General features: G+C 41.5%; 1 protein-coding gene across 5 annotated transcripts in view; it reads right to left on the bottom strand.

The window, feature by feature from the left end:
- Positions 1–27127, bottom strand: part of LOC149227959 (eukaryotic translation initiation factor 5A-4-like) — a 66805-nt gene that overhangs the window by 26950 nt on the left and 12728 nt on the right. Inside the window, exon 2 of one of the 5 annotated variants that reach the window (XM_089378008.1) lies at positions 13994–14061. The exons of the other annotated variants lie outside the window; for them this stretch is intronic. Coding sequence (XP_089234134.1) covers positions 13994–14038 — 45 coding nt within the window. The 5' untranslated portion in view covers positions 14039–14061. The remainder of the gene's footprint in view (positions 1–13993; positions 14062–27127) is intronic. 5 annotated transcript variants of the gene reach the window in all.

Here is a 27127-nt window from a genome sequence, read left to right as displayed (position 1 = left end):
AGACGAACACCAACACAAATTTCTTGATTTTGTTCATGTTTGTACACAGGTTCAGGTTTGGGTTTGACACAAGTTCGAGTTCGGCATAAAACTCGACGAACACAATCGAATATGTTCGAGTTGCATTGAGGTTCGGCGATTTTCGAATATTCGCCAAACCCAGTGATGTAGGGGTTTACTATGATGCCATCCACAAATGTGGGGAAACATCCCTTCAGTTTCCCCATGAGGATCTTCCATGGGAAATAAGGAACATTCTCAATTGCAAGGATGTGTTATATACTAATATAGAAAAACTAATCATCCAGTTTCCATGCCATACTAAACCATAGTATTCAAAACCAGTCAGTTCAAACCATAAATTGGTCAAACCAGTCAGTTCACTAGCCTAGGCCATCGAACCGGTTGAAAAATCGAGTTATCTGAGTGGTCTGACCGGCCATAAACTGGTCGGTTTATGACAAAACCAACTGATTTAGGTTTTCCCATAAACTGGCCTGTTTCTTCATAAACCAACCAGTTTCCTCATAAACCGACCAATTTCATCATAAAGCGATCGGTTTATTGCCAAGCTAGTCGCGGACTAGCTAGAAGGTGATTTTGTGAATTTTTAAGCGGTTTTGAGGGAAACTTGGGCATGTTTCCCTCCAAAAACAGTCCTTCCAAGGAAAGCATGCAGACAACAATACTGCTAGCAATGGCAGATATATTAAAGCCCGAAAATTTGCAGACTTTGAAGGACTAAAGTAGTAATGAGGTGGGCAGCCTCCAAGCCCTAAGTACATCCTCTTGTGAAGGACTACAAGACTGTTGGTGGGTAGGTGTTGGGGAGTTCTCTAAGTAGGCAGGATGGCCATAGTATGGTTGAGAGATCAAGATAAACTTGATGGCGCCTCGAACTTTGTTGTTTAGAAAGTTCAGATGTTATTCTTGTTGGACGAGTATGGATTGAAGGACTTTGCTAAGAAAGGTGTTGTAAAGCCTACAGATCCAAACGAGTTACTGCAGTTCCAAAGGAAGATGACCAAAGCTAAGAGGATGAACCTAGATGGACTCCAGAATCATATAGTCTTGCATGTTGCTGGTAAGTATACCACAAAGGAAATGTGGGATGTCATTGTGAAGCTATACCTATAACCAGGATCCATCTAAGAATCGTAAAATGATTCTCAAGGAGAAGTCGAGGGTCACCAAGATGCACAAGGGTGAGGACGTAACTTCTTATCTCACCCGACATCAAAACATTCGTGATGAGCTAGCAGCTGTAGGAGAGAAACCAGATGACAGTGAACTAGTGAGAGTTTCTATCAACAGGTTTACCAAGGAGCGGGCTACTTTCGTTCAAGGGACTACTTCAAGAGATAAATTGCCAGATTGGGAACGCTTGTGGAGTGATTTCACTCAAGAGGAGCTCAGACTTAGTCTTGTCGAGATCAACAGTGGCAAGGAGTCAAAGGTTGAGAAGGAAGAGGAGAATTTTGCTCTTGCAGGTAAGAGCCAAGGGCAAGAGGGGAAAAGGAGAGGCTGAGTCCAATGACAAGAGCAAGAAAAGTATCTAAGTAAGATCAAGTGCTTCCATTGCCATGAGTTTGGGCACTATGCTTCTAAGTGTCATAATCGGAAGAAGGAGTCCAGTAAGGATCATGTTGCTACATCAATGGAGGTAGATAAATTTTCTGCCTAGTTCGAAAAAGATTTCTCATTGATTGCTTGCTTGGCAAGCTCAACAAATAGCAATATATAGAATATTGATTCAGGAGAATCCTTCCACATGACAGGGAACAAGAAGAGTTTCAGTCACTTGAAGGAGAAGGGCATGCAATTTTAGTTTGAGCTAGGAGATGATGCCATGTATGCACGTAGAGGAGTTGGCACTGTGAGTTTTCAAAAGGAGTCAGGTAATCCTCTTCATCTCAGAGATGTTCTCTATGTTCTAAGATTGAAGTAGAATCTTGTTTTAGTACCTACCCTTGAGGACAAAGGCTATGATGTCATCTTCAGTAGTGGTAAGGCTTACCTCCAACACTTAACTTTTGGATGTAAGAAGCAAATAGGTGTGAGGGTGAAGAATATTTATAAGTTCCAAGTAGAGACAGGCACAGCATTGAGCAGCAAGGCAGGAAGTCCACAGAGTAGAGAAGCGATGGTTGAGCGAGAGCACGATAGAGCTCTCAAGATGGAGCCTCAGCTAGTATCTCAGTTTGAGTCTCCTAGCATCAAGGAGAAGATACAAGGGTGCACAAGGTACATGGCACTTATGACTAAAGAGGTGGACTCGCAGAGCATGTTGGGAAAGAGCAGGTCTCCAAAGAAATTTCCGCAGAAGAAAGTTGGGAAGCCTTCTAGTTCAAAGGAAGCAGCTGGAGCAGCAAATAACATGGTAGCGTTGGAGACAGATTCAGGTGGACGAGGTTCTTCCAGGAACGCCTTCCTCGCTAGGAGGGAGTGTTGAAAACAATAGCGAGAAAGGATTCCTTGATTTGTGCCTTAATCATAGGGACCACAACGAGTTTCTCCTTAACATGCTCGAGTTCCCTACAAGTTAGGACAAATTCCTAAGATCTAGGAGAGCTCCTAAAAGTTAGGAGGAGTTATGAAGCAGTTAACTAATGTGTTACAGTGGAAGGTCGAGTTATTAGTCTTCTAGTGCGATTTAATTGAGGAAAAGAACATGTGTTTGAGTCTCAAGTCCTTGATTTGAGATAGGATGAGTTGTATGAGTAGTTAACTCTCGCTAACTCAAACAATCACAAAAGCAAACTCTTTAATTAGAAATTCACTAAACTTAGTCATTCAAATTGCTTTAAAAGGTGGAACGAAGGCACAATTTGATTCATTGTCTCGTGAGCATGAGTTGGTGAAACAAGACAGTAGAGAGCACAGGTTGGTGCTTGTATGTTGAGGCTTGTGCGAGTTTGATAGCAAGCAAGTTTCCCTGGAGAGAACGCACAGAAAAAGGGAGAATCCCTATTTAATAAGAGGCATATTGCGCTAGGATTTAGGAGCTCAAGCGCAAGGAAATAGGGCTCAAGAATGCGCATAAATTTAGGAAGCAAGGATCAACAATCTTACAAGGGTTTCAAGCCTAGTTCAAGGCAGGAAAACAAGGTTGTTTTTAGACGGAAACAAGTTGTATTTGTAAGAGATCTATTGCTCAGTTTCTATCAATAATCAAGCAAAGGGTTTTCCCAGTTGGGTTCCCTAAAAAAATTATTATTATATTGTGATGGTGTATTTATTTCTATTCCTATTCCACTATAAAATTTGGTAGAGAAAATTTGGGTCTATATGAAAAGAAAGTAGTTTTCAAATTGTTCATATTATCAATTGCAAAATTTCGTGGATTTTCTACATTATGCACACCTAGCTTTGCCTTTCTGTACAGTGTTGGAGAGACAAAACAGCTAGTTCTCTATGTCTGTATCTGTGGTAATATGATGACTATGTCTATGTATATTATGATGTTAACATCCATCAACGATTTGGATTTTCTTAAAATTGTAAATGTGTGAAGCAGGGTTTCCAATTTTATATGAGAGCCAAATTTTCTTTTAGTACCGCGAACTTTATTTCTTTTTCCAATCTGCATATAGAGTTATACCTCGCAAATTTTCTGGTGTGGCAAGATTCCAATTTAATATAATGGTTTTGTGACAAACTCTATAAGCAAACTATAATTATAAATGCTAAAGAAGAAAAAAGTCGAACCACAAAAAAGAGCTGTAAAGTTTTGTAGATGTTCTATGCTAGGAGCAATTTCACTTTTCTCACAGCAATCATACAAGTAGTTAAGCAAAAATGCAGATAGAACATATAAGCAGATCTTACAGAAGACAAATCAGAAACAGGAAAAATGTGTGTGTTCGTTTCGGCGGTCAACAGGATGCTTCAACCAGCAAAGTCTCCTTTGGTCAGCCAGCCCAGATGTGTCACAACAACCCTCCAACCAGTAGATGAGTCAACCCAAGTCAATTCTAGTCAAACTTTCTGCGAAACCCTAGCAGCAGAAAATCCGTACGGTCTGTCCTCTTCGTCCTTCCCACGTGTGGCTGAAATTCGTCCTCCAGGTAGCTCGTACTCTCTAAGATGAGAGAGGAAGATGTGAGTTGAGTTGTGTTGAAATTCTCTCCAACTTTTCCTGTATATATATCCATTAATGAGGGTGTGTGACACATCTGTTGGGCATGTGAGCCTACATTACAAAACTGGCTGACCTTGCACATATAATTTATTAAGAATAATAAATTCACAATATAAGTTCTGCTCATCGGATTAAGACTATTTTTATATGGATTTTACACCTCTCAGAAAGAGGAATCCAACAAAAATATTAGCCTCTTAATCTGAGCATCAGAACATGGAGTTTGGACCTAGTTGTCCAAATTTAACACTCCCTCTCAACTAGGGAGAACTCCATTTATTAGTGCAATCAACACCGTGAGTCATCCCGCCGAAACTTGCTTTGCTGGCTTCTTTATTTCAGAACAGAAGTGGGTCAGTCACAAAGACATCATTCCCCGACTGACATAGTCAGTCCAGAGGTCCCAGACCTCACAAATCTTGATCCCAGATCAAGTGGTTGGACCATGCCATCCTAGATAGAGAGTACGGCAATCTCTGATGCGTCCATCAGTCTTTGCTAATAGTCTCTAGCTTTTCCACACCTCATTGGCCAAATGAGAGGTACTTCCCATGAGCCCTGAACTCAATGGGTAGGATGCATACGGGGCACAGATAAATGAGTGGCGAACCAGCTCAATAATCACAAGGGTGGGGCAAAAGCATTATGAGTGCTTATAGCTCCGAGAAGCTATCCCCAAAGCCCCCCAGAGCTCCCAGAGCTCATCGTCCAACAGGACCCACATCATAGGGTCTTTCCACGACACCAAGACTCTCACGGAAGGTTAGGAACTTGACCTTCCCCAGGGGCTTAGTGAGAATATCCGCGACCTGCTCATCAGTTCCTATATGATCGAGCCTTACGGCGCCTCGTTGTACCATATCCCGGATAAAGTGGTACCTGATATCAATATGCTTGGATCGGTCGTTGAACACAGGATTCTCAGTCATACGAATCCCACTCTGATTATCACAGAGTATCACAGTGGTATCTAGCACATGTTGGAACAGCTCACTAAAGAGCCTCCTCAACCAAACTGCTTCACAACAGGCCATACTGGCAGCAATGTATTCGGCCTCCGCGGTGCTCAAAGCCACCGACTTCTGCTTCCTGCTCATCCATGAGATCGAAGCAGAACCAAGATTGAAACAGCATCCAGATGTGCTCTTACGATCCACCACACTGCCAGCGCAATCGGCATCAGTATATCCACGGAGTATCACACTCCCGGCAGTGTATCTCAGCCCATGGTTTATCGTGCCCCGAAGATATCTCAAAAGATTCTTGGCACCAACCCAGTGAAAATGATGAGGCTCAACCATCTGTTGACTCAAAGTATTCACTGCAAAACATATGTCCAGACGGGTGTTCACTAAGAACATCAAAGCTCCTATCAGTTGACGATACTCAGTAGGATTGGCCAAGATAGGCCCTGCAGCGCTGCCACTCAACTTCTTAAAGTTGAGTCCCATTGGTGTCGACACGGACTTACAGTCCACCATCCCAAGTCTTTCCAGAAGCTTCACAATATATTTTCCTTGAGAAAGGAAAATCTCTCCAGGTCTCTGCCAGACCTCCAGGCCTAGGAAATAGTGCATCAGTCCTAGGTCTTTCATCTCGAACTCGGCAGCAAGCTCCCTCTTACATTGATGAATGAGAGGGTCATCACCTGTCAGGAAGAGGTCGTCCACATACAGTACTAGAATGAGAGGCTTTCCTTCCACAACCTTGAAGTAAAGGTTTGGATCAGCATTGCTTCGAGTGAAGCCCAACTTCATCAAGTAACTATCCATCCTCTCATACCAAGCTCTGGGTGCTTGCTTCAACCCATAGAGGGCTTTCTTCAACCTGCAGACATAAGTGTCTCGATCTTGAACTTCAAATCCCAGAGGTTGTTCTACATACACCTCTTCCTTTATTGCACCATGCAGAAAAGCGGTCTTGACATCCATCTGATGAAGACTCCATCCTTGCGTAGCAGCAAGGGCTATGATGGATCGGATGGTGGTATATCGTGCCACAGGTGCAAATATATCGTCATAGTCAATTCCTTCCTTTTGAGAGAAGCCACGGGCAACAAATCTTGCCTTAAACTTTTCAGCACTCCCATCAGATCCATGTTTAATCTTGTAGAGCCATTTAGCGGTGACAACAGATTTGTCCTTCGGTCTCGGGACCACATCCCAGACATCATTCTTCATAATAGCCTCATATTCTTCATGCATAGCATCCTTCCAGACTTGATGCTTGATGGCTTCCTCAAAAGATCCAGGTTCAGATTGTAGAATAGTACTCATGGCAGCTAGATACCCTTGGTATCTACACGGCTTCTTGCTTTCTCGGAATGTCCCCCTTTGGGGCAGCATGACCCTTAGCATCTGCGAGGGTGTCCCTGAGCCATGATGGCCTCTTTCCTAGAGAAGGGGAAGGATCAATAGGGTCCATTGGCCCTTCAACATCAGCCATAGTCTCATCCTGGGGTTCTTCCAGATTTCCAGATCTTTCTTCATGATTTTCTTCAGATCTAGGAAGATCTACTACTTTCTTCAGGGAAGCATCTTCGTCAAAAGTGACATCATGGCTTATCTCTACTTCCCTTTGACCAGGTACATAGACTCTATATGCCTTAGAAGTCTCACTGTAGCCCACAAACATTCCTTTCTTCCCAGTAGCATCCAGCTTACTTCCTCTTTTTTTTTTCAGCACATGAAAATAGACAGGACATCCAAAAATTCTAAAATGTGAGACATCAGGTTTCTTACCAGAGAAAACCTCTTCGGGAGTTTTGGAGTCCAAAGCGGAATGAGGGCATCGGTTTTGAATGTACACAGCAGTATTTGCAGCTTCTCCCCACAGAAACTTTGGTAGACCCTGGTCACATAGCATGGCACGGGCAGCTTCCACAATAGTCCTATTCTTGCGTTCAGCAACACCATTCTGCTCAGGAGTATATGCAGTGGTAGACTCCCTCTTAATGCCAGCTTCTCTGCAAAAGTCTTTGAACTCATTTGACTCATATTCAGTGCCATTGTCAATCCTCAAAATCTTGATCTTCTTTCCGGTCATATTTTCCACCAAGGCTTTGAAGGTACGGAACCACATGAAAGCCTCATCCTTCTTCTTCAAGAAGTATATCCAGGTTTTGCGAGAGAAGTCATCAGTAAATGTCATATAGTAAGAATATCCCCCAGGGATGTTACAGGCAACATATCGGAAAGATCAGAATGGACCAGTTGCAATATCTCAGATGTCTTTGTGACACTTGAGGGGAAAGGTCCCCTTGTATGTTTTCATGACCATGCATCTTCCTTAGGTGACTGAGCTGCTCTCATCTTCATGCTACTCATCTATATCAAGTTGTCCATGTTCATCATAGGGTGTCTTTCATGCCATGCCATTGCAGTCATACCATTGACTGTTATATCAACATTGCTGCCCCTCAAAGATGACAGCGTATATGTAGCCCAGATCACACATCATGCTACTGTCCATCACTGCGTTATATATGTGCCCAGATCACACATAAATACAACATCCTTATCTCTAATTGCTACAACAATTTACCATGACAGTGGCACCCTTACACTGCGGCTCCCTTTACCATGGCCTTCACCTTGACTGCGGCCTCATGTCCTGCGGCTCCTTTACCACAGCCTTCACGTTGATTGTGGCCTTCACCCTTGACTGTATGAGCGTATAACATTTGCTTTGAACAGCGTGTCTGCATCCACTAAGAACAGCGTAATATATTTGTTTTGAACAGCGTGTATATATCTCTGCGGGTTGCTATGCTGATGTGCCATGCTGTGTTCCATTGACCGGGAATATATTTCTCATGAACAGCGTATATATACTCAGGAATGAACAGCGTATTGATGCATATGGGACAACGTGTGAGTGCTAGTTCATAATTGTTCTGTTGACTGTGTGTGTGGGCTTCAAGACAACGTATGAATGCTCTCCATGAATTATATGACCAGCGCAGAACAATGTATAAAGACAGCGGATCCACAAAGAACAGCGTATACTTGAACAGCGTGTATATATATGAACTGTGTATGTATATATGAACAGCGTGTATATATATAAACTGTGTATGTATATATGAACAGCGTGTATATATATAACATGAACAGCGTGTAGGGTTTCTGCGTAGATGCCTTCATTTATTAACGGCGTAAGGTCTCCCTCCTTTCACTGTGTATAGACTGCGTTAGATATATTCGTGACAACATATATACATATATTCTTCATTGTTGTGCATAGCGTATAAGTGCCTGCGAAATCGACCTTCGGGTTGACCACTCAACCGAATTATCAACCCGACAGCCTACTGCGCATGTGAATCTCAGCGCTGTTCTGTAGCCTTCCGTCCACGTGTCTGTCCACCGATTAATTTGCGTTCTGCTGCAGATCTCTGTCCACGTGACAGACCGTCAACAAACCCGCGCAATTCACACACTCAGTCAATTGCCAGAACCCGACAGCCTGTAGCATACGTATAAACTCTGGCGTATTTACCCGTGAGCACCAACGCTCATGTAATCCACGCAATCACACGTCCACAGCTGCTGCCCGAAGTCTATAATCCTGAACAACCTGTAGTATATCTCTGCGCAATTATCGAACCCTCAGATAATTCTGCGCCTTTGCATATACAACCCGTTATCCAAACTGCACCAACCCAACGATCACTGTTTGTATATAATTTCCTGCGCTTTAACCGAAGAGCGGGTCTCCCCGTGGCCACCCAGAACTCTTTAACCCTTGCGCAATTATATACTCCAGCAATCGACCGAATTCTGGTTTATTAACCGAGACTACCGACTGTATAATCCTCTGCGCTGTCACCTGCACAATATTATACCAGTCTGTCGTCTGCGTGTTCTGCCCACCGATTACCGTCGCTGGATAACAGACTTCCACGTCAACTATAGCGCATTCAACCCCGTAATGCACACAAGCCGTGCGCATTAGAACTGCGCCATCTTTCGCTGGAAGTCAGAGCGATGATCTTCGATGATTGATTGCTATAGATAGAGTTTGTCTTCACCTCAGCTCTGATACCATGTAAAGTTTTGTAGATGTTCTATGCTAGGAGCAATTTCACTTTTCTCACAGCAATCATACAAGTAGTTAAGCAAAATGCAGATAGAACATATAAGCAGATCTTACAGAAGACAAATCAGAAACAGGAAAAATGTGTGTGTTCGTTTCGGCGGTCAACAGGATGCTTCAACCAGCAAAGTCTCCTTTGGTCAGCCAGCCCAGATGTGTCACAACAACCCTCCAACCAGTAGATGAGTCAACCCAAGTCAATTCTAGTCAAACTTTCTGCGAAACCCTAGCAGCAGAAAATCCGTACGGTCTGTCCTCTTCGTCCTTCCCACGTGTGGCTGAAATTCGTCCTCCAGGTAGCTCGTACTCTCTAAGATGAGAGAGGAAGATGTGAGTTGAGTTGTGTTGAAATTCTCTCCAACTTTTCCTGTATATATATCCATCAATGAGGGTGTGTGACACATCTGTTGGGCATGTGAGCCTACATTACAAAACTGGCTGACCTTGCACATATAATTTATTAAGAATAATAAATTCACAATATAAGTTCTGCTCATCGGATTAAGACTATTTTTATATGGATTTTACACCTCTCAGAAAGAGGAATCCAACAAAAATATTAGCCTCTTAATCTGAGCATCAGAACATGGAGTTTGGACCTAGTTGTCCAAATTTAACAAGAGCAAGGGAAAAAACGAACCCTAACACGAATTTCATTGAATATTTGATGAGTTTCTTGATTTTGTTCACGCTTGTACACAAGTTCAAGTTTGGGTTTGACACAAGTTCGAGTTCGGCATAAAACTCAGCGAGCACAATTGAACATGTTTGAATTGCATTGAGGTTCGGCAAATTTCAAATCTGAAGGATTTTATTCGCCAAACCCGGTGACTTAGGGGTTTACTATGATGTCATCCACAAATGTGGGGGAACATCCCTTCAGTTTCCCCATCAGGATTTTCCATGGGAAAAAGGGAACATTCTCAATTGCAAGGATGTGTTATATCCTAATATAGAAAAAACTAATCATCCAGTCTCCATGCCATACTAAATCATAGTATTCAAAACCAGTCAGTTCAAACTGTAAACTGGTCAAGCCGACCGATTCATTAGCCTAGGCCATCAAACCGGTTGAAAAACCGAGTTATCTGAGTGGTTTGACTAGTTTTTTGGTCTGACCAACCATAAACTGGTCGGTTTATGACAAAACCGACTAGTTTAGGTTTTCCCATAAACTGGCCAGTTTCTTCCTAAACCATCCAATTTCCTCACAAACTGACCAATTTCATCATAAACCTAAACTGGCCAGTTTCTTCCTAAACCATCCAATTTCCTCACAAACTGACCAATTTCATCATAAACCAATCGGTTTATTGCCAAGCTAGTTGCGGACCAGCCAGAAAGTGGTTTTGCGATTTTTTAAGCAGTTTTGAGGGAAACTTGGACATGTTTGCCTCCAAAAATAGCCCTTCCAAGGAAAGCATGCCTCCTCTCTCATTTTCCTCACACATCTCAACCCTCGCAACGTTGGAAATCAATGATAATGTTAAATTCTAAAAGTAAAAGTGACATTTCCTTTCTTTCATTTTCATCCTTTTACTTAAATTTTTAACATTACCATGAAATGACTCAAATTGTTTGATAGTGGTTTCAACCTCATTGGCTTTCATATGGAGAAACTAGAATTTTAGAGTTCACTCAAAATTCAGCAAACTTGATGGTTTTCAGAAATTCATGGTTTGGGGGTTTGCAATGTTTCCATTTCATTCTATCATGCGTGAGGGTATGAGATTGGCATTTGATTAAGAGCATGAAGACCTTTAAGAACCTTGATGTTGGTGGCATTGATTGTTGAACTTTGTTGATGTTGGTGGTATTGATTATTGAACTCCTCTACCATGGCCTTAACAAAAATGTACCCTTCACTCAAAGGAAAATAATTGGTTAGGCATGCTAAGCTTTTTCTACCACATTATAAGGTTGAGGAGATGAACCCTTCACTCAAACCAAAATCACTAGTTAGGCATGTTAAACTTTTTCAATTTCTATCATATTATAAGGTTGAGCAATCCAAGTCTGAAGACTTTGAGTTAGATGATGTTTATGTATCTCTTGTTGATGATCCCATTTCTAGTAGCACTGAATCAATGATGAGTTTCGTGAGTGATCATGCTAACTAGTGATTTGCAGTTCTGTTGCTACTACTACCACTACCACTAAGGTTGCAGAGGAGTTTTAGGAGTCCTCAAACTCTGAGCCAAATCATTTTTGTAGCTCATGTGGATGATCCCATGTCTAGTAGTGGTGATGAGTTTGATGACTTGATCATGATGAGTGATCATGTTGATCACTGATATGTAGACTTGTAGTAGGCCAGTGGCCCCATAGCTTGTAGCATTGTTTTTGGACTCTGGAGGCCATTTAGAGCCCCATTGATTATGTATTTTCTTGTTGATATGTTGTTAAAATTGGCAACTAGGGCCAAACTCCATATGGGTCATCTTATTAATGGCAGCTGATATTTTTCTTGGATCCCTCTCATCGAGAGGTGTAGAATTGATCTAAAGATCATCAGATTCCGATAAGTATTCATGGAGATATGAATTTATTTGTGTTATGGGACAATTCGTCAAGGTCGCCAGCAACCAAATAAACCCCATATGTGCTCAACGTTTTAGTATAAATAGAGGTGCTTTGAAAGTCATCTAGACACACACACAACTCTCTTCTAATCTCTTCCTCTCCATTCGTTTGGGTTTTAATGGAAGGAAGATAGATAAAGAGATCCATACGCTGCCCTCATCTATATTCATGGAGAAGAATCTACGCTGCCCAAAAAGGAGGCTCTTATATCGCAGCAAGGATAGGGTTCAACGCTGGTATAGAGAAGCCCTAACAGCCCTAACGTTGTCCTAAAAGAAACCCTCAAACACAACAAGAAGAGATCCTTGAACTGATATTAATACATTGTCATAATTGGAAGAATAGTGTGGGAAACGCAGGGCTAAGAGATGCCCTAATTGTTGTTCTCTACAAGAACAGGGCACAGTCATAAAGAACCTAACGCTGTCCCTAACACAGTCATGAAGGCAGAATGCCCTACCCACAGGACTAAAGGGAAAGGAGATGCCCTAGACATAGTTGATGTCTTGGGTAAGAAGACGCTACGCTGCCTAAAGAAGATGCCACCTAAAACGCAGACTTAGAAGAGAGACCTAAACGCTGTCATGGATCTAGCTGCCCTCTACGCTGTCTTGGTTCTAGGTAATAATCATGTACGCTGTTATATTGAAGCTGCCCTAAACGCAGTCAAGTTGAAGTTATGGTGAAGACCTTAACACTGTTCTAGACCACAGTCTTAGGAGGGATCTCATGTACCTCAATTGATGAGCGTGCAAGAGAAGATTTAAAGATAGCTACGTTGTCTTGCTGCTGGGCTAGGCCGCAGGCCATAGCCAGCAGCATGGAGGATTAAAGATTGACTTCAGTGCAGCAGAGTGATCTTTAGGTGCAGCACAATGGAATAAGGTGCATGGGCAACATGGAACAGTAAGGTGCTAAAGACATCATGAATGAATGAAAAGGGGTGCAGCATATTGTGATGGAAGCAGCAACATGGTATACTACAGTTGTATGATAGTGCAGCATAGTGCACAGTAACATGGGTGCAGCACAGTGATACATAGTGCAGCATGATGTGATCGAAGCAGCAACAGGATGCTGAGGTATTGCAGCATGCATTTGGGTGCAACATAGTGCAATGAAGAGCTCAGCATAGTGCAGCAAGAGGAGATGCAGTACAGTGATGGGTACAGTCATGATTAGTAAAGCATGATGAGATGCAGCATTGTGATGATGGGTGCAGCACGGTGAGGGGCAGCATGATGATGAGGTGCAGCGCAATGATAGGTGAAGGAGTCACCTTGGAGAATCAGTTGAAGCAGCATATCTTCAACTGATCTCATGTATCATCTTCTTAGAAATGATCTTCTAGATAAGTCAAAGTGTTGACTTCTGGTGTAAATGTACTATCTCTCTCTCTCTCTCTCTCTCTCTCTCTCTGCTAAACTATTGAAGAACATATAAGAAGAATTGATCAAGGGTTTCCCCGCATTGGGGTTTGTCCCTGGCTAGCGCCACATCTTGTGTCCTCTTGTCTTGGCTTGTCTTCTGCGATTTATGTTTATGTTCCATCTGCATTTTACTTTAATGCTGATGTGATTGCTAATCTGGAAAAGATATTGAGCTAACTGTGAAAATTGAAATAAATTGCTCTAAGCATAAAACATACCTAAAATTAAAATATGTATTTCATTTGGTGTCATCTGATATATTCACCTTTAAATGGTATATAGATGAGCAAACTTTGCATATTTTGACCCTAATGGTTTGGAATCATGGTTTTATATCTTAAAAAAAAAAAATCATTAAAAAATAATCATTTCATGTATTTTTTTTTAAAATAGGTTCATTGAGATCTAACGAGTCTCGGTTTGACCTGTTCCAATTTAAAACCTGGTTTGATAAGTGGACTGGTCCAGTCACCGGTTCCGGTTTTGAATACTATGTACTAAACAAACTAGATGTAAGGCACATACAGCATGTATTTCAACATTTCTCAACTCAATCGTGGATTTAGTCCCACAAACATTCATTTGGCTACAAATTTTGAGTTCTTTGAGCAGCTTCTTGTGGGAACAGATCCAATAAAACTCACCCTGGGAAACTCTAGCAGTTTCAACATTTTGAAGTAAACATTTGACTATAATCCAGAATGTCCATGGAAAAATCCATTTCCAAAATTGCCACACTAACCTCAAATGAATTTTTTGCCCAGTTTATTTGAAAGTTCTTCAACATTTTCAGAAACTCAAATCCTTAACCTGAAAAGTAAAAACCAAGAAGAAAGACATTTCTGCAATTTAGTATTGTTTATATATGGATCTGCTTATTAATCATGGATCTGCAGCTCATCTTTTTCTGAAGTTTTAAACTATTTGGATTTTGCTGTTCTAGAGATAAGCCAGCACCCTGGATCAAAGGCACTGTCCATGGTCCAGAAAGCATTATTTGAATGTCTTTGAAAATATAAAATTGCACCCACACAATATTATGCATTTTAGCTACAAATAAAATAGATACTTGATATTATTCAACAAGGGAATATGAAAAAGATAATATCTAGTGATAGATCTGGCCACTAATAATGTAACTAAATATACATGTGACTTAATTAATTACTTGGCTCATGTTTTTCATCCACTAACTCAAAAGTACAAGGTATAATAAAGGGCATCGTAAATATGAGCAGTAGACTAATTACACTATTCCCTCCCCCACACCCAAACCAAAAAGCTCATATTGGAAACAAATGTTTATCCCAAAAAAGATTACGAACTTATCCAGACCAAGTGAGTCGTGAAAATGTCCTGCAAACTTTCTCTGAACTATGCAATGATACAGCTTAATAGTTTTACTTCTGATTAGCAACTGAAAATGGTAATAGTGGAAGTCAACGTGCTGGAGATTCTCAATTCAGCTGTCCACAATCTCACATGCACCTCTCAGTTGTACTCCAAAAATCAGCTTTTGATCCCACGACAAAGTGAGAACTAAAGCTCACTACATGACATTCTTTGGGTTGATACCAAAAATGCTAAGTCACCAACCACCTATCTATTTATTGACACATTAGCTGAATTAATGTCAATGTTCACTTAAAATTTCAAATACAAACCTCATAAGCATATAGGTTTATTTGAACCAATGTTAGCAGAACTGGACTGGAACCTGCTGAACTAGCCAGTCACCCTGGTTCTGGGGAGTTTCCAAGGAGAACAAGCCATTCAAACTGAAAATGACAGGTTAGATTCTAAACCCCTTCACTATCTGAATTTTAAAACCCTAAAATTTTGCATAATGTACATGAATATATTTTTTAAGTTAAATTCTGAATATTATATATATATATATATATATCTTTTAGTCGACCGCATTTTGCATCCGGTTGTTTACCGATTCCAGTTTTTAGGGTTGGCCTATCCAATTCTAATAACATTGTTTGGAACTCCCATAAATTATATTTTTCTAGAACAAGGCAGCAGAGAATATTTGTTTCAAAAACCAGGACTTCAAAGTTCAAACACTGCCTTAACCTGTAAATAGCCATATTCAAAAGATCACTCATACCTACATACTGCAACTCTTGTGGCTAATTTTTACACTTACCACTTTTTGCAACCCACTGACAAATTCACCAACCAAATTATATTGCCATGACTATAACTAACCTAAATATATCCATTTTTGCGCTAACTAACCTAACCATGAATGTTTATTTTCTTCCTTCCATCCTTACCCTCTTCATTTTCAAGATATTGGGGTTTAAAAAATTTTACAACACAGACCAAGCAAAATAAACTTCTTGCACACCTTGCTTAACTCCTCTCACTTAGCTATTTTCTCTAGGCTGTGGGATCTCATCCTCCCTCACTTCCTCAAATGTAGGGTAGTACCACTTTTGGTGACTGGTGTTCTCTGTTCTAACCTCCAGATTAACCCCACCTCTTCCCTGTTTAGAGATATTTCAACTTCATCATTGCCATGTGCTCGTTGCACTTCAACTCCAGATGTTTGTCATGCATCCTTGCAGCTCCGCTGAGTTTTTAGCATAAAACTTCAGTTATCATCAAGTTTCAGATCTGAAACACAATGATATATACCTGATTTTCATCTACAATAGCATCCTACTTATGGTTACACTGCTAGTACAAAAATCCAACAAACTGTAAGCCTTTGATTGATCACTATAACCAATAAACATGAATGTTCTGAATTTTGGATCTGATTTACTCCTCTTTTCATCTAGAATCAAAACATAAGCTTAAAAAACCAGTCACTCTAAAGACACTTAACACCTACAGTTTTCTGTCAGACCCCACATCTTCCAGAGTATATCTTGTAGTTCCTTTGTAGAATGTATGTTAAGCAAGCATACCACAATATCTACCACCTCTGCCCAATTTTTGTTCGGAACTACCTCACACTATTTGTTTTGAACTACCTCTAGAGTCTATATCCCTTCTTGAGAAATCAACAAATTCATTAGAAGAAAATTCTCCTCCATTATTTGATCAGAGGAGTCCTATTTTTCTACTTGCTTCATTTTTACTATTGCCTTGCAAGTTGCGCCACTTGAAATTAAACAAAAGCATTAGGCTTCTTCAAAAAATGTACCTGCATCTTCCTATAGAAATCAACTACAAGAAGTAAGAAGTACCTTGCAGCAGAAACCAGAGGAAGGCTTCATTGGTCCGAAAATATCACAATGGATAAGATCCAACACAACCATAGCTATGCAAGCCTTCCCTTCTTCAAATTCCAATCCATGTTGCTTTAAAGTGAAACAAGCTACACATAAGCTACAGAACCAAAATTCAGGTAACTACACACCTACAGTGTTCTGTCAAAGTCAACTTCTTTCAGTGTTTACCCTGCACTGCCTTTGTTAAGTGAACATATGGCAATATGTATTGTCTATACCCAACATTTGTTTGGAACTACCCTTCCCTATAGCATGCATCTGGCTTTGCCTTAGAACACACTCCACTTGCTTGCAAGTGCCCTGGAACTTCCTTTACAGACCTTTACCTTCCTGATGTCTCTATTCCCAAAAACAGTAACCTTCCTGTCTAGGATGCAGACTGGTTGTATCTGGAGTTCTCCTTTTGGTTTACTAACATTCTGTTTCTTCTCTCAACTGCCCTGTAACGAACATAATAATTATTATGACATAAGGTTCCATCCCTTAAAAGAGGTCAGTGTCTCTTGGAAAGTTGGAAACTAGTATAAAGAGTATGATTCACTACCTTCCGATTATCAGTGTATCATTCATTCTTATTAAATATATTTATGTCCGTTTGGACACTGTATTATGGGATTTTGTCCATTTTTTATCTGATGGCTCAATTAATGATTTGTTTTCGTTATTACATTCATATCAAAGTGGTCCTTTCCAATGCTCAGGTACCAAACTTCTGCAGGTTTCATTCCCTGTTGACTAGGTGCCGGAAAGACTGCCAAGACAGAACAAAAATTTGCACCAGTGGACCATCCACCTCCATTCTTTTTTGTTAAGCTTGGCAACTAGGGCCAAACTCCATGTGGGTCATCTTATTAATGCCAGCTGATATTTTTCTTGGATCCCTCTCATCAAGAGGTGTAGGATTGATCTAAAGATCATCCGATTCCAATAAGCATTCACGGAGATACGAATTTATTTGTGTTATGGGGCAATTCGTCAAGGTCGCCAGCGACCAAATAAACCCCACATGTGCTCAACGTTTTAGTATAAATAGAGGTGCCTTGAAAGTCATTTGGACACACACACAACTCTCTTGTGATCTCTTCCTCTCCATTCGTTTGGGTTTTAATGGAAGGAAGAATCCCTAAGAGAATACGCTGATCTAGGAGGTTTGCCCTAGCCCTAGATAAAGAGATCCATACGCTGCCCTCATCTACATTCATGGAGAAGAATCTTCACTGCCCAAAAAGGAGGCTCTTATATCGCAGCAAGGATAGGGTTCAATGCTGGTATAGAGAAGCCCTAACAGCCCTAACATTGTCCTAAAAGAAACCCTCAAACACAGCAAGAAGAGAACCTTGATATGATATTAATATACTGTCATAATTCAAAGAACAGTCTGGGAAATGCAGGGCTAAGAGATGCCCTAATTGCTGTTCTCTACAAGATCAAGGCACAGTCATAAAGAACCTAATGCTGTCCCTAACACAGTCATGAAGGCAGAATGCCCTAGCCACAGGACTAAAGGGAAAGGAGATGCCCTAGACATAGTTGCTGTCTTGGGTAAGAAGAAGCTACGCTGCCTAAAGAAGATGCCACCTAAAACGCAGACTTAGAAGAGAGACCTAAACGCTGTCATGGATCTAGCTGCCCTCTACGCTGTCTTGGTTCTAGGTAATAGTCATGTACGCTGTTATATTGAAGCTGCCCTAAACGCAGTCAAGTTGAAGTTATGGTGAAGACCTTAACACTGTTCTAGACCACAGTCTTAGGAGGGGTCTCATGTACCTTAATTGCTGAGTGTGCAAGAGAAGATTTAAAGATAGCTGGGTTGTCTTGCTGCTGGGCTAGGCCGCAAGCCATAGCCAGCAGCATGGAGGATTAAAGTTTGACTTCAGTGCAGCATAGTGATATTTAGGTGCAGCACAATGGAATAAGGTGCGTGGGCAGCATGGGACAGTAAGGTGCTGAAGACAGCATGAATGAATGAAAAGGGGTGCAGCATGTTGTGATGGAAGCAGCAACATGGTATACTACAGCTGTATGATAGTGCAGCATAGTGCACAGTAACACGGGTGCAGCACAGTGATACATAGTGCAGCATGATGTGATGGAAGCAGCAACAGGATGCTGAGGTATTGCAGCATGCATTTGGGTGCAGCACAGTGCAATGAAGAGCTCAGCATAGTGCAGCATGAGGAGATGCAGTACAGTGATGGGTACAGTCATGATTAGTAAAGCATAATGAGATGCAGCATTGTGATGATGGGTGCAGCATAGTGCAGCACGGTGAGGTGCAGCTTGATGACGAGGTGCAGCACAATGATAGGTGAAGGAGTCACCTTGGAGAGTCAGTTGAAGCAGCATATCTTCAACTGATCTCATGTATCATCTTAAAGATGATCTTCTAGATAAGTCAAAGTGTGGACTTCTGGTGTAAATGTAAGTCATCTCTCTCACACTCTCTCTGCTGAACTATTGAAGAACATATAAGAAGAATTGATCAAAAGTTTCCCCACATTGGGGTTTGTCCTTGGCTAGCACCACATCTTGTGTCCTCTTGTCTTGGCTTGTCTTCTGCAATTTATGTTTATGTTCTATCTGCAGTTTACTTTAATGTTGATGTGATTGCTAATCTGGAAAAGATATTGAGCTAACTGTGAAAATTGAAATAAATTGCTCTAAGCATAGAACATACCTAAAATTAACATGGTATCGGAGCTAAGGTGAAGACAAAGCCCAGCAAGAGTGAAAGAGCAATCGCCGAAGACAATTGGGAAAGGACAAAAGGATCAATGGATTCCTCATCCCTCTTCAAATTCACCAAGGGTGAAGTCGAAGCAGAGTATATTATTAGAATGGTGCAGCAGAAGTTTCTGATGGCCTACCTACAGATCACTTCAATGGGAAGTCTGGATCTCAGGGTGAAAGGAAAGGCAGATATGCGAAGGAGTGTCCGAATGGCAGGGAGACATCTCTTAATGAAGATAACAATCATTCCAGGGACATCTTCAATGATCGGAGGAATGACAGGTAATGCAGGTCATCAAAGAAACGGCCGACTCTTCAAGGAAAGCAACAAACCCCAGGTATGAAGAATCAAATGTTGTTTCTGATAAGATAAAGAAGCATTATCTTGAATTGGCCCTCTCCTTCAGATTCTATGGAAAGCTAGCTTATTGATTATAGTGCTTCATGGCACTTCATCAGATAGAAGGGTGCTCTTGTAGGAATTTACAGGGTAAGTTCCTCAGAAAGAACACCAAAAGGACACCGCTCACAACCAGATCTCAAATCAATACACCAGTATTTTTGACGTGGTTAAAACCCTCAAAGAGGGAAACAGTCCACGGCCTGAGCCAACGTGGCCACTTCAGGAAATTTATTAATCAAAGAATGAAAATTTACATAAGCTTTCTCTCATAGACGGATTACCCGAACAATGACCCTCCATGCGCTTTAAATAGAACTCATGGACCAATCGGGTGTCAAGCCACGGATCAAGTGTCGGTAATACCGAGGAGAGAGTGAACCGTCGGATCACTACATATCGTGACCGTCGGATTGTAAGTTACAAAATGTACAACGGTAAAGAAACACACTTTACCTAACTCTATACTAGACCAAGTTGAACTTAACTATTTCCTATGTGTCGGAATATCCTAACAGCTCTCTCGAATTTGGTAAGAGATTGAAACAATTGTGGGATTATACTTGGAGGCGATGCCACCTATCCCGGAAAGGGTGTAGAAAATGTTACCCCTCAATTGAACGAGGGTAACTCGATTCATTTACAAAAACTCTTTTATGTACTTGATCGCAAGAACCTAGTGCCCATTTCGGCAATGGAAGTCAAAGGTTTCAAGGTGGCATTCATCGATGGAAAGGTACGTGTTTGAAAATAGAATTTTCAAAGATGCTTTTACTCATGAGTTCAGGGTTGGCAATTTGTATCAAGTTGCAGGATGGTCCATTGGAGACCATGTCAATTGACACATCTCATCTATAGCACCGAAGGTCTACTTATGGGGCCCTACCCGATGTGAGTCAGATGGTGACTCAGATGCCTAAATTCAAGAAGAGCATGAAGGTACATGTCTGAGATGTACCGTAGGAAAATCTTACAAGGGGACTATTCCCCTCATGTAGCAGGTCCACAAGTTTGGAACAACGCGAGGAGTTTGAGATTCATGATCAGGAATCTCAAGTGGAAGAAAGCCCTCTATGGCTTGAAGCAAAACACCCCGAGCATAGTATGAAAGGATTGATAGTTGTCTGATGAAGCTAATATTCACTAGGACTGAAGTCGATCCAAACAATTGCTCGAAGGTTGTGGATGATAGACCTCTCATATCGGCACCTTTTGAGGACGACCTATTTCTGACAGGTGCAGACCCTCTCATTTGCAGAAGTAAGAGGGAGTTGGATTCCAGATTTGAAATGGTGAACAACAAGCCCGCGACTACCTCGATGGAGCTTAACTTTCAAAAGTTATATGGTGGTGATGCCGGACCAGATTTGGGAAATGCCTCTGAGTTTCATAAACTCATTTGCATTGATGTTCTTGGTGAACTTCCATCCGAATATATGTTTTGCAGTTAGCATGACGAGCTCATATATGGTTGAGCCACACTGGATTGGTGCCAAGAATCTTCTGAGATGTCTTCGGGGCACAATCTCTCATGGATTGAGATACACTGCCGGAAATATGAAGCTGCATGACTGTTCAAATGCTGACTAGGCAGGCAGTGTGGAGGATCTCAAGAGAACTTCTGAGTGTTGATTCTCTTTGGGTTCTGCTCAATATCCTGGATGAGCAGGAAGCAGAAGACGGTTGCTTTGAGCACCGCTGAGACTGAATACATAGCTACGAGTATGACCTTGTGTGAAGCTGCCTGGTTGCGGGAGCTCTTTAGTGAGTTGTTTGTACACATGATGGATACCACCATGATCTTCTGTGTCAACCAGAGAGGGATTCAATTATCGAGGAATCATGTATTCTATAATTGCTCCAGCATATAGACATCAGATACTACCTTATCTGGGATATGGTACGTAGATGAGCGAGGAGGCTCCATCGCATTGAGACTGATGTACAAGTCGCAGACATTCTGTCTAAGCGCCGGGGAAAGGTAAAATTTGTGACTTTCTCGAATGACTTGGAGTCGTTAAGAGACCTTCTTATAAGGGTCCTGCATGTTGCATGCATTGAGCTCTGGGAGCTCCGAGGGGCTTGGGGTACTTACTGGAGCAACACGCGACCATAGGGCGACTCACGCTCCCCTAATGGTGTGTTGTGTATAGAGTGAATGGCTCAACCTTCCGCTGTGATACCTCGAGGCGACTTATGGACAGGATGATTGGTTCTCTTGTTGAGGCATCCTACCCATGTAGTCTAGGACTCATGGGAAGTACCTCTCATTTGATCAATGAGCAGGGAAATGGGGTTAGGGACCATAGTAGTACTATCGATGGACGCATCGTTGTATCTACTGTACTCCCTATGCTAAGATGACCTCCATTGATCTGGGCTCAGTATGAGTGATTTGCGACACTCTCTTGTGATATTGATCTGCGATCAATAAAATTGACTTTGGGTCAGTAGAGAATGGTATGAGACATTCTCGATCAATTCTTCTTTTTCATGGTTCAGCAGAGCAAAGCAGAGCACTGATGACAGAGATAGTACAGTCTGGCAGATGGATCAGTGGATGGAGTTCTCCCTAGTTGAGAGGGAGTGTTAAAATTGGCAACTAGGGCCAAACTGCATGTGGGTCATCTTATTAATGCCAGCTGATATTTTTCTTGGATCCCTCTCATCAAAAGGTGTAGGATTGATCTAAAGATCATCCGATTCTGATATGTATTCATGGAGATATGAATTTATTTGTGTTATGGGACAATTCGTCAAGGTTGGACAGCAACCAAATAAACCCCACATGTGCTCAACGTTTTAGTATAAATATAGGTGCCTTGAAAGTCATTTGGACACACACACAACTCTCTTGTGATCTCTTCCTCTCCATTCGTTTGGGTTTTAATGGAAGGAAGAATCCCTAAGAGAATACGTTGATCTAGGAGGTTTGCCCTAGCCCTAGATAAAGAGATCTATACGCTGCCCTCATCTACATTCATGGAGAAGAATCTTCGCTGCCCAAAAAGGAGGCTCTTATATCGCAGCAAGGATAGGGTTCAACGCTGGTATAGAGAAGCCCTAACAGCCCTAACGCTGTCCTAAAAGAAACCCTCAAACACAACAAGAAGAGAACCTTGATCTGATCTTAATACGCTGTCATAATTGGAAGAACAGTGTGGGAAACGCAGGGCTAAGAGATGCCCTAATTGCTGTTCTCTACAAGATCAAGGCACAGTCATAAAGAACCTAACGTTGTCCCTAACACAGTCATGAAGGCAGAATGCCCTAGCCACAGGACTAAAGGGAAAGGAGATGCCCTAAACATAGTTGTTGTCTTGGGTAAGAAGAAGCTACGCTGCCTAAAGAAGATGCCACCTAAAACACAGACTTAGAAGAGAGACCTAAATGTTGTCATGGATCTAGCTGCCCTATATGCTGTCTTGGTTCTAGGTAATAGTCATGTACGCTGTTATATTGAAGTTTCCCTAAATGCAGTCAAGTTGAAGTTATGGTGAAGACCTTAACACTGTTCTAGACTGCAGTCTTAGGAGGGGTCTCATGTACCTTAATTGCTGAGTGTGCAAGAGAAGATTTAAAGATAGTTGGGTTGTCTTGTTGCTGGGCTAGGCCGCAGGCCATAGCCAGCAGCATGGAGGATTAAAGTTTGACTTCGGTGTAGCACAGTGATATTTAGGTGCAGCACAATGGAATAAGGTGTGTGGACAGCATGGGACAGTAAGGTGCTGAAGACAGCATGAATGAATGAAAAGGGGTGCAGCATGTTGTGATGGAAGAAGCAACATGGTATACTACAGCTGTATGATAGTGCAGCATAGTGCACAGTAACAGGCATGCAGCACAGTGATACATAGAGCAGCATGATGTGATGGAAGCAGCAACAAGATGCTGAGGTATTGCAGCATGCATTTGGGTGCAGCATAGTGCAATGAAGAGCTCAGCATAGTGCAGCAAGAGGAGATGCAATACAGTGATGGGTACAGTCATGATTAGTAAAGCATGATGAGATGCAGCGTTGTGATGATGGGTGCAGTATGGTGCAGCACGGTTAGGTGCAACATGATGATGAGGTGCAGCACAATGATAGGTGAAGGAGTCACCTTGGAGAATCAATTGAAGCAGCATATCTTCAACTAATCTCATGTATTATCTTCTTAGAAATGATCTTCTAGATAAAGTCAAAGTGTTGACTTCTGGTGTAAATGTATTATCTCTCTCTCTTCTCTCTCTCTGCTGAACTATTGAAGAACATATAAGAAGAATTGATCAAGGGTTTCCCCACATTGGGGTTTGTCCCTGGCTAGCGCCACATCTTGTGTCCTCTTGTCTTGGCTTGTCTTCTGCGATTTATGTTTATGTTCTATCTGCAGTTTACTCTAATGCTGATGTGATTGCTAATCTGGAAAAGATATTGAGCTAACTGTCAAAATTGAAATAAATTGCTCTAAGCATAGAACATACCTAAAATTAACACTTTTCCACTCACTCATTTTCACCCACCCAAGTATATTGTTATGTATTCCACACACTTCACTGCCATATACTCAAAAAGAAAACACAGAAAAACAGAACTTAAAAATAAAATAAAATAAATCATGAAATGTTGTCCTTCCCAGATATTTTCCACTGCATCTTCATATATATAATCACAACAATAGTACTTGGTAAAGATAAGGACAGGATGCTTTTCATTTACAAAGAAAAGAGAAAAAACTATGATGTGCATGATCAGTTGTTTTCATTCTACCAAGTATATTTGCATGGTAGGAACCAATCAATCATAGCCGCTATCAGATATAAAATTATGTCCCATTCTGTTACCAGGAACTAAAGGAATGATTTATGGGCTAGCACGAGTGTGCATATAGTGACTTTACACATGGGCATGTCTCATTTCTAACAATCACCATTGGATCCCTCAAAAAATCTGGCTGCATCAAATTCTGTGCACAGCTACCCTCTTTGCTGTTGTGATGTTATGCCACAAATCTTTCTGAACATGGCATGTTTGTGGTGCCTGCCAAAAAGTGTGGTAAAGATTAAAACATATTTTCATTCTGGGCATAACATTAAGAAATAATGACTGGTTTGGACCCTAGTTTCAACTCAATATGTTTTGTCATCTATCTAACAAAATCCCATGGGGCTGATCATGGAAGACATCTGCAAATTCATCAATAAGTTGTTGCAACTCCTTTTTGATTGTTGTTTTTAAGTCTTGACCCTACCATGCAAGTCCTTTATGGAATTACACTAGAAAATAGAACATAGTTAGCCATTAGTAAGTTGTTTGGACATTCTGTTTGCACTCAATTGCAACCCTCTAACAATGATTAGTTGCCGCCACCATACCAACCCCTACTAGAGCTGTGGCCCGCAACATAAAAATCAAAGTTGTAACACTGCAACATCATACTTTGATCATCCCTTTTCACTCCAATCGCAATGTCATCGGCCACCGATTCCTAGACATTTTGTAATGGGACAGCTTGTAGACCCACAAAAGTCACCAACTGTGTCTATGAAGTTATGAGTGTTGCCAAAATCAATTAGGGTCATCATGGTTCTCCCCTTCACTTTACTTATTACCCTCAAGGTTGTGAAAATTTCTGAATCGAACAAATCAAAAATCCTACTGCAGTAAAACTAATTTGCATTACCTACTTGTGTTCTTCATTTAACAAGTTATTTTAAGAAATGTTCAGAAAATATTAATGCAAATACATTGCAGCCTACACCAATATACAGATCAAGTACTGAAAAAATAAATGAGACAAATACACAAAGGACACTTATTTTTGGACTATACGTCCCTGGAAAATCCCAATGCAGGAAAATTGGTGCAGCAGATATGAGGGTTTTATTCTTAAGCAGATTTTTGAATACAACTAGGGTGCCAAATCCGGCTCACCCAACAGAGAATAAACTCGACAGAAGTACCTCTATCCGAAGACAGATATTTTGGTGAATCCAGCAACTGGATGAACAAACCGCAAAGGTGATTGTGTTGTCCCCAGTGCTGGGCAGCGATGGCTACTCCAAGCTCTACGCTGGAATTGCGTCACCTCCTCTAGGCGCTGCGTCACCCTCCCAGTGAGCCTTCCAGACTCTGAAATCGATTTGCTGAACTGCTACTCTCTCTGCCTCACAGAAACCCCAGCGCTGCCTCTAAGTGACTGCGTTAGCTCCTCTAGCTATGTGTCACCCTTTCTGGAGCTGCACTGTTTCTTCTGGTGTTGCTCTGCCTCTCTGCTATTGTATTGTTGGCCTTGTACTGAAGTCCCTCTGCCAAACTGCCCCTCTGCTAGAGATCTCCTCAATTGATTTTCCTCCTGAGAACTTCTCACCTCAGAAAATCGATTTCCTCAATCTCTCTGCGTGTCTTCTCCAACTGACCCCAAGCCTCCATTTATACTTTTCCTGTTGAGAAATCAACGGTCGAGATTAAGTCTCTAATCAACGGCTAAGATTAAATTAGACTTGATCCTCATCTCTTAGAAGCTTCTCACCCATATTTTCATTAATACCCATTAATATTTTAATTTTCTTAAGTTTAGACTTAGGAACCCCATTAAAAATATTAATTATTTTAATAAAATACAATTCGGGTGGAATTTCACCAAACGATTTCTGGGTCTTGGAGATCTCATGTGTTCTAGCCCCTCCACAAAATTTCGGAGCTAGAGCACATCTGATGCTACCCAAAAATCAACACTCCCTCTTAGTGAGGAATGTGCTCTAGCAATACTTCCCAGCAGAAGTATCACACTGATCCACGGCATTGGTCCTTTGCGTTGTTGATGCTCGGCCTGCTTCCCCTCATCCACTGCATTGTTGCAATCTGTACTACTGCCCATGACACTGCCACTGTCACTGCTACATCTGTACTGCAACTCCCTCTCAATATGTTGCATCATGTTGCCCATAGCACTGCCACTGCTAACTATTGCACTGCAACTCAATTGCTGAGAAGTAAGCAACTAAAAAGCCACCCAAACGCTGACATGCTGGTCAGTTAGGATGTCCCTGGATGCTGAGGCTACCTCTGCTGCTAATTTGTGCTAACCCTCTGATGCTACTGCATTGCTATTGTATTTGCTTTGTGCTTCCTGCACTACTGCAACACTCCACTACACTGCTTCAGACTTTGGCACTCTAGCTCTTCCACTATTGCTCCATCATCCATCGCACCAACTGACTCTCGTCATTTTGCTACTGTCGTTAAGGGCTCTCATAGCGGTATGTGATCCAAGAGTTTGAGCACCTCAAGGATCCTACCCCATTGTAGTTCTTTCGAACTACAGCTCTAAATCACCCCACCTCCTTCCTGGAGATGTGGCTGCCATCTTTGCCAAATAAATGTCGAATTGGTTCTCTTCTCCCTCTTTCTTTGTTGCCCCAACAAAACTCAAATCTGGATTTATTTGGCACTATAAATCCTCTAAGTAACAAGCTCCCTCTGAATTTCGATTTCCTTCACGGAAATCCTTTT

Source organism: Pinus tabuliformis, chromosome J (assembly GCF_031772625.1).
Source record: "Pinus tabuliformis cultivar Carrire ecotype Pingquan chromosome J, CPIR1, whole genome shotgun sequence".
In the NCBI taxonomy this organism is placed as follows: domain Eukaryota; kingdom Viridiplantae; phylum Streptophyta; class Pinopsida; order Pinales; family Pinaceae; genus Pinus; species Pinus tabuliformis.
The sequence above is the reverse complement of the archived record's forward strand: the minus strand, read 5'-3'. Positions and strand labels throughout refer to the sequence as shown.